The sequence below is a fragment of the Cajanus cajan genome, chromosome 7 (genome assembly GCF_000230855.2).
Source record: "Cajanus cajan strain Asha chromosome 7, NIPB_CcT2T_4, whole genome shotgun sequence".
NCBI classification, from domain to species: Eukaryota; Viridiplantae; Streptophyta; class Magnoliopsida; order Fabales; family Fabaceae; genus Cajanus; species Cajanus cajan.
The window spans coordinates 57,525,053-57,534,267 of NC_138523.1; the positions used below are offsets into that span (position 1 = coordinate 57,525,053).

At 26.9% G+C, this 9,215-nt stretch overlaps 1 protein-coding gene across 2 annotated transcripts; it reads left to right on the plus strand.

The window, feature by feature from the left end:
- Nucleotides 1-1,411: 1,411 nt before the first annotated feature.
- Nucleotides 1,412-5,826, plus strand: LOC145949653 (UPF0481 protein At3g47200-like). 2 transcript variants are annotated; one of them, XM_083060256.1, is made up of 2 exons: nucleotides 1,412-1,807; nucleotides 4,250-5,826. In XM_083060256.1, exon 2 carries the CDS (start codon nucleotides 4,672-4,674, stop codon nucleotides 5,686-5,688), a length of 1,017 nt encoding a protein of 338 aa, XP_082916382.1. In that variant the 5' UTR covers nucleotides 1,412-1,807; nucleotides 4,250-4,671; the 3' UTR covers nucleotides 5,689-5,826. The 2 variants fall into 2 exon arrangements, with proteins under 2 accessions (XP_082916382.1, XP_082916383.1); XM_083060257.1 differs by having other exon boundaries at nucleotides 4,254-5,826.
- The last annotated feature ends 3,389 nt before the right edge of the window (nucleotides 5,827-9,215 follow it).

The following is a 9,215-nucleotide window of genomic DNA, read 5'->3' on the forward strand; positions in this document are numbered from 1 at the left end:
GCTGTAATTTTTCAGAAAAATAATGCGTTTACATGTCCTTTATGATGAATTGTTGATTGTATCCATATAATTTTGTTCTCGTCATCTGCAGATACTATTTGCATTATGCATTGAAAAAAGTGGACTGTGTAAATTTCAGACGATAGGTTTAAGACAATAAACATCGACCATGTAAATTTGGTCAACTAAAAAATGGTTATAGATATACTATATTTTTATTACATTAAACATTTAACATATTAAACCTTAAATTAAAAAATAACATGTTTTATTATATTAAAGAAATAATAATAATAATAATAAGATATATTATATTTTTATTTAATTTTATTTTTATATTATCGAGTTTTATAAAATATTATACGAATAAATCAAAAGTAACGTATCTCCAAATTAAGAAAAAATAAATAAATTAAAAATTTAGAACAAAATTTTGAAAAATTTAAAAAAAAATCAAAAATATATTTTTTCCTTTTATAAGTATAATGCATAAAAAAATTAATAATAAGAATAACAAAACATTATAATCGTATTATTTTATATTAAAATAAAAATATATATAAAAAAATGATAATTTTAATTTATTTTTAAAAATAAAATAAAAATTCTATTGTATAATTAAAAAAAAAAATTTGACGTGCCTGATTACAGCAAACGACTTTTGAGCCGAGTAAATGTGTAGAAGCTTGACATAACAGAATAAAGATAAAGATAAAGTTATTATTGACGGTGAAAGGACAACAACCAATGACTGTTCAAACCAGAAAACAAAACCTAATTTAATTAATGATGCTAAACCTATGATTAGTTAAATGAATTTCATATAAGGCTTAAGGTTATAAAGAAAACATCAAAATCAAATTAAATCATCCAGTGAAACCTAAATAAAGCTATAATTACAAGTTACAACTCAATGTTTTCGCATGTTATACAATGAACAAATTTCAAAAACAAGTGTGGAATTAAAATAACTATTTATACAGCAAGAAAAGGAAAACGCATTAATTAGAGGATTATATTTATATATTTGGCCATGTACTGTAATTATTACTTGCAAGTTGAATATTTACCTTTGTCCTCGTCTTGCGATTTGCAAGTTTAATATGTGGATGTTTATGGACTTTTGAAAAATCAAGTCAAGATGATAATGTTATCAAAAGCAGATAGTTGCTTCCATGTGCAAGTTTAATAGTATTTTTGGGTTTACCTATGTATGTGTTAGGATTTATCCCAAGTCCCACGTCTGTAAAATGAAAGAACATTGGCTAGTTTATAAGGGTGTCCACCATTTCATATAGTATGAGGCCTTTTGGAAAGGAGCCCAAAAACAAAATCATGCGGGCCTAGCTCAAAGCGAACAATATCATACTATGATAGAGAAACAGGTAGACTACCGGGCACTACAAGTGGTATCAGAGTCAACGGTTCAGCTGGATTTGATGCGGGTATGAAACTTTTTGGGAAGGAGTCCTAAAACAAAACCGTGCGAGCCTAGCCTAAAGCGGACAATATCATACTATGATGGAGAAACGGGCACTACATGTAATTGCAACTTGCAAGTTTAATTAGTATTTATCTTTGTCTGTGTCTTGCAATTTGCAAGTTCAATATTTTTATTTTTATTAATTTTGACATGTGCAAGTTGCTAGTTTAATATTTCCAGTTGTCCGCATCTTGATGTTGGCAAAGGTAAACGTTGATCTCCACTTCCAAGGCCTCTTCAAGCTCTTATAACACAGTACTTGGCGTAGCTTTCAAACTCTCACTCCGATCTCCGCCATAGAGGACACTGCAGAGTTTTTCTCAGGTGCGACACTTTGATTCTGTCTATCGTACTTTTTAATTTACTAAATGATTAATCATACTTGGATATTCTAATTTTGAGGTGTAGTGTTCCTTTGCATGCATGTCATGGTTTGTTTTGCTTTAAAGTTTATATTTCAAAATTACCGTAACTGCTGTAAGCCTATGACTATATTATCTATCTCTATATATCTATATATAAAAGTAATTTCTTGTTCTTGGTAGATATATTATTTGTTATTATTTTAATTATTTATAAAAATGTATGAATTCTATGATAATAATTAATAAAAGACAAAAGAAAATTTATAAAAGTTTTGTTCTTAAAATTGTTGGTAATTGCACACTTTCCCTAGGCCAACAAAGTTATAAAGGTTTTTTTTTATACTGTGATCTAATTAATCGGTAGTTGTTATGCATTTGCTACAGTCCCTTTATGCTTCAGCAGCATAATGCGCAGTTATCTCCATTTTTTTTCTCGGCATTAATAAGGAAAGAGTTAGAAACTAAAGAGCTCTCAACAATGTAAATATCATATCTAGAAAAAATGCCCTGCAATGTATTTTTTCTATTTTATTAATTAACTATATATTATGTTCATTTAATGTCATAAATAAAATTGTATATAAGAAATGTCATTACCTTTTATTAATGCATCTTTTTTTTTCGCTTAAATAAAATTTAATTTCTTGCAAATATTATTTTGTCTTATTTTAATTTCTCTGAAATAATTATTCATTTTTAGATCTTTGACGTTTCTTTGTGTTGCTTTATAATCCTTATTAATAATTCTAGTTAGTTTTGTGCTAAAAGGAGAAAGAAAATTGCCACACAAAAATTGAGACAAAATATAAAATATCAATTAAGATAATAAAGGTAATAAATAATATTTTAGATTGAAATAATTAAATTACATTTACATGCATGATCTAATTAATATATTTATTATTATATAAAATAATATAATTATATATAATTTAATTTTGCAATTAATTTTAATTTTAATATATTACAAATAATCATATTTATTACATTTAATTTATATATTCCTTTTATCATAATTTAATTTTTATTGTATTTAATTTTATTCTTACATTTAATTTTGTTAATTTTTTTAATATTGTATTTTTTTAAAATATATTATAATTTACTTATAATGTATTTTAATACCTAACTTTTAATGCTACTTTTAAGTATCAATTTATTAATTTTAATTAATTGTAATATAATTATTTATTTTTATGTGTAACAAGTAGTAATTTTGTCATAAAAGTAATATATTGAAGAAAAAAAATTATAAGCGTTTCATTAAATTATATTTTTAAAATATAATGTTATAAATAAATTGGTTAACTGAAAAGTAAGAATAATATTAAAAAAATATTTTTCATATTATATTAAAAAAAATAAAATATAAAATTACATGTAATTTTTCTTACTTATAATAAACAATAAATATATTACTTAATTAAATTATGCACAAAAATAATTTAATTATCTTAATTTAAAATATTATCTGTTATCTTAATTAATATTCTATATTTTTTATTTATTTTAGAAATAAATTAATTAGAGCTAATAATAAAGACTAAAAGATAGCACTAAGAAAATTATAAGAATCTAAAATTAACAAAAAAATTTACAGAGAATAAAAAAAGACAGAATGATATTGATCATAGAGATGTAAACATATTTAAGCTTAATTAAATTTTTTTACTTATTATTTTATCCGTCATTATGATTTATGATTAATTTGCTATACTTTATTCTTTTCTTTTTCATGTGTTGATGTATATTTTACTCTCTTTTTTCTTTTGCATTTTTTATCCCTCATTCTCTGGAATTATTAGCTCGACTTTGGTTTGAGTTCCCCTATCACTTTCTTTTACATGCGACCATCATTTTTTTAATGTTGAATCGAATAATAAGAAGTATAATACGATGAATTTGAGATAGAAAATTATTAAAATGGTTCAAAAGGAGAAAATAAAATAATGATATTTAAAGATTTTGTGAGGTGAAAGATCCTAGTTTTAGACAAGGAAAAATATAAGTCTAATATTTATTTTTAGGTGAAATGTGTGATGTTTTGATTAGTGAGTTTTAAGTAGAAAATGATTCAATATAGGTTCAATTTATAGAGATTTTCAACAACAATCAAAAAATGATATAAAGATTTTGGGATTAAAAGAATTTGAAGGGAGGATTGTAAAAATTGAGAAATTCATGAATTAATTTTGAAAGAAAATTTATCAAGACAATAAAATTACATAGTGATCGTAGTAAAAAACAATCAATAGTAGAATTTATTCTTAGTGATTCATATATATAAAAAAAATTGGGAATAAAGAAAGGAAAAAGATAAGGTAAGACTAATGGTGAGTGTTTTCCCTTTTATTTGATTTTTATGTTGTGCCCTGATTTATAACATTTGTATTTGTATTAGATAGTTCTGGAAAAAACACAAGGAATCTTAGCAAAAATTTTGGAGACCAGCCAACTCTTCAATAATGAGGAGGAAATTAGATGAGAAGCTTGCCCAACTAAAAAAGGCTGAACAAAGATTTGATAAGAACAGAATTTCAACTCCCAAGATCAAAAGGGTACCTCTTATGTTGCGACGTAATGACAGGTTTCTGAAGTATTGTACGCCAAAGATGATATCATTTGGTCTCATCCATCATGGTAGTAAAATTCTAAAGGAATGAGAGCATTATAAACTTCTGTGGACATCAAAGTTTGTTGCAAAATACAATGAAAATCAAGATTCTGATAAAGTGACACAAGTTTTGCTTAAAAGAATAGAAGATAACATAGAAGAATTGAAGAAAGAGTTTGCTGATGACGTAATATTGGAAGCACGGAAGTATGATGACAATTGCTTGGATGCTGTTTGTGGATGGATGTTCTTTGCTTCATTTCATGGAAAATGTTGATGAGCAGCTTCCAGAAACACTAAACCTTAAGCTTCACCAACTATTGCAAATTTGGACAGATACAACTTTGTTGGAAAACCAACTTCCAAGGAGATTACTTGAGATGCTAAACAAAAAGGAGAGACTCAAGTTAGAATTTTTATTTTCCAATCATTATGACATTGGTGAATCCAAACGTAATGGCACAATAAGTGTCTTTGTCCAAAATCTTAAACCAATTCATATACTCGATTATTTTCGCTCAACATATCTGTCACCCAGAGAGATGATCGACACTCAAATGGAGATAAATATAATCCCAAACCAGCAAGATGATGGTGATGAATACAACAATTCTCAAATAGACCCAAATGCTAGCTGTTGGTATACTTATAAGAACGTACGAGATCTAAAAAGAGCAGGTATTCGAGTGATACCAAATTCATTTGTATGGAATGACATTCATTTCAAATCTAAGTGGTTTAGTGGGGAATTGAGACTTCCAATATTTAATTTCAATGATTACGCGTCTTATTTTTTTCGAAACCTGATAGCGTATGAGATGTGTCCAGATGTTGGTAGCAAATATGAACTTTGCTCATTCATTTCCTTCATGGATTCATTGATTGACAATGGTGAAGATGTGAAGGAGCTGAGATTAAGTGGTGTATTTAGAAACTTGCTCGGAAGCGACGAAGACTTGGCCAATCTCTTCAATGAATTGGGTCATGATCTGCCAACTAATAATTATTCTGACTGGAACCTCAATAATAATGTGGCCTTGAGCGAGAAATATATTGCTGTTAAGCAGCAAATTGAAAAGCATTACAGAACTAAGTGGAAGACATGGTTGGCTGAAGCTTACAATACTCATTTCAGTACCCCGTGGACTATAATTGCCTTTGTTGCTGCATTACTAATTGTAATTCTTACTTTCATCCAAACCTTTTTCACCATAGATCCCAAATGATTCATGATGCATCTCATGTATTTGTTGGTATATAAGCTTTTCATGTGCCCTGCCAATAATAAATGATTGAAAATGCAGGAGCAAGAGTTGTCTCGTACCCGTCTGTGTTTGTTATGTATGTAGTATAGTAAGCTCCATGTGTGACCCGCAAATAATAACCTTTTAGTTTGGACTGAGCAGTGATTTTTCAGAAAAATAACGCGTTTACATGTCCTTTATGATGAATTGTTGATTGAATCCATATAATTTTGTTCTCGTCGTCTGCAGATATTATTTGCGTTATGCATTAGAAAAAGTGGACTGTGTAAATTTCAGACGATAGGTTTAAGACAATAAATAACGACCACGTAAATTTGGTCAACTAAAAGATGGTTATAGATTTTAAGTTGAATTGAATATAATTTTTTTATCTTTTAAAACTAGATAAAAATAAGTTGATTAAAGTAATTTCACATTGTTATTTAATCACAAATTAATATTTATGATAAATTATTAATTTTTATAATAAATAAATAAAATTTTAATAATAATATTTAATTAGTTGACGGTATAAAATCAATTTATGATCATTATACTCTTGAAAAAAATTTAGTCTTTTATGATTATAAAATGATTCAAAGTGGTTTTTTTAAAATCTCTAACAATTAACATTAAAAAAATTGAGTTGACCTTATTAGCATGACTTCTCATATAATAATAGATTAAATTGAACCTATTTAAAATTATAAAAAGTTAAACTAAATCTAGATACAATTATTTGCATCAATTTAAATTCATTCGCATATACTAAGTCAAATACAACTAATTATAATCAAGAAAGAGAGTCAAAATTGACTAATTTCATTTTCACCCTTTAACTCAACAAATATAATCAAATTGTCAAGTTTGTCAACATTATCAAATATATTTATCAATATCATTATATAAATATGATACTTATTTTAATAATTGCTCTAAGTTTCCACTTTAATAGAAATATCTTTACCCCTTAATTAAATCAAATTGTCTGATATTTGATATTTTTTTTTTACTTTTCATAAGGCGTATATAGATGAGAATTTTTACTAATTGGAGGTTGAGAAAATTTCCTGACGGGGGAGAAAAAATCATGAAGCAATTAATAAATAAATGAAGATGTGAAAGACTGGTATGTTGTTTTGCAAGTTGAAAGCATTTATTTAAAAAATAAAAAGAAGAAAAAGAATGAGATTGTTGCAGTAAGACACTGCTGTCAAGACATAATTGTAGCTAGAGCTGACGCATCCAAGTAAGAAACTAATATTTATGTTGAAGTTTACATGCATGCATGACTTCTCTTCTTTGGTATTTGGTTCTACTACACGAGTGATTTGTTGGGAAGAAGATGTCTGTAATGATCTTTCTCCAAGTGAAAAAAAAAGTCAGTATTGTTGGGAAGAAGATGTCTGTTATGATCTTTTCTCCGACTCAAGCTCCAGCTTTTCTTCAACTTCATCAAAAAGACTGACCCAAACGGGTATCTTGACAGTCCGGTCTTCGGATACCACAAACAGATATAACGGATGTGGCGTGTCTATAGTAAATCCCAATCATATCAAAAGCATTATATATATATATGTCATAAATCAGAGAAATGCTTAATATATAATAAGAGACAAAAACAATGGACCGTCGTGGGACTGCTTCCGAGAAACCACTCGAACGAAAGTAGTATAAAAGACGATAACTTGATCATCAACAACATTCCCAGTTTAATATTCGTTTTCCCAGCAATTCCCAGGTTCACAGTCACTTCCAAGCCCAAACTAGAGTCATCCCTTGACGTTACTGCATAATTAAAAACCTATGACGAATCACAATAATTTCTTGAAAAACTATTATAGAATCATCAAACAAGAAGGTTATTGACAGATTTGGAAATTTTCATGAAAAAACACTAATCTACAATTTAGAATCAAAGTATGTGTTACTGAGAACGGGTCTGAAGAATTTTATTAAGACACATTAAACCTAATCTACAATTATAAAACCAACAACTAAGTTGTTAATGAATTTCACGATTTTAGGAAAACGCTCATTAAACCTAACTAATCTGCAATTATAAAATCAACAATCAATTAAGAGAATGTTTGAATTGAGAATTTAAATGGAATAATTTAGTTTTTGAAAAAAATTAAATGACTTAGAGTGAAATATTTTATTTGAATGAAAAATTTTCAAAAAAAATTAATAACAAAATATAATGTAGATTGATTAAATTATTTTTATAAATAGATATTTTAAAATATATAAATTATATATACTAGTGGGCTCAAAGCACTTCATGTCTCTATTAAAAGTAAAATAAAAATGAAAATTAAATAATAAAAATATATTAATCTAATTAATATTATGATTAATTCATTAATTTTAAGTTTTTAAATTTGATTAAAAAATATTTTTTCTAAATTTTGAAAATAAAAGGGTATAATGGTAAAAAAAAAGTGGAGATTAAAGTGATTACTGAAAAGAGTATCCCTTTATATATTAGTATAGATAATTCATATTATAGCATAATCTTTTTTATTTATTGATTATTTATTTAAAAATATTAAAATAAAATTTATAAACAATTATGATAAAAAAAATCAAATTAAATAAGAAGTTAAAAAAATTACACACAAAAAAAAAATTCAATAGTAGAATAAATTTTTTTTGTCAATCGTATAAAAAAAAATTGAGATGGTGATGATGAACTCAACAATATTCAAATAGATCCAAATGGTTGGCTTACTGATAAGACCGTATTAGATCTAAAAAGAGCGGGGATTCGAGTGATATCAAATTTCTCAACTGAAAATCCATATTCATGAAATAACATTCAATTCGCCTAAGTGGTTTAATGGGAAATTGAGACTCCGAATATTTTGTTTCAACGATATCACGCCCTAGTTTTGTAACCTTATAGCGTATGAAATGTGTCCAGATTTTCGTGTCTGTTAGTATAAGGTCTTAATGTGTCTTGCAAATAACAATTTATAGGATTGGGATTGGGACCTATCAGATTGTGTGTTAATATAACTAATAATCAACCCATGCTTGGTACGGAATCATAAACATCTGTGAGTAATATTCAGTCAAGTGGTGTACGACGTTATTGAATTTGTTGCGTATCTATTTAACTGATTGCAAATATCGATCTGTTACAAAAAAACGTTATTGAATTTGATTCCTGAAATAGTTAACAAAAACAATACGAAGTGAAAGTGTTGTAGTCCTCACCTACAATAACTTCAAACCTTAAAATAGTTTACAAGAACCATTTTCCTTCCTTGAATATATGCGTCAAGCCAAATTAATGTAACAAAAGATATAACTTGAACCCATCTTCATAAGTGTCATTAACTTCAAATTAAGAGAATATCTTTCGTCAAAGTACCAGAATGTGAAAGAGTTTCACACGACCCATTCAAAGGAGAATTGAACATACTAAGGCAACGAAAATTCTGATAATAAATATGATACTATGGATCACGTGAGCTTTATATTTCCTCTAGTAGTGCTCTATA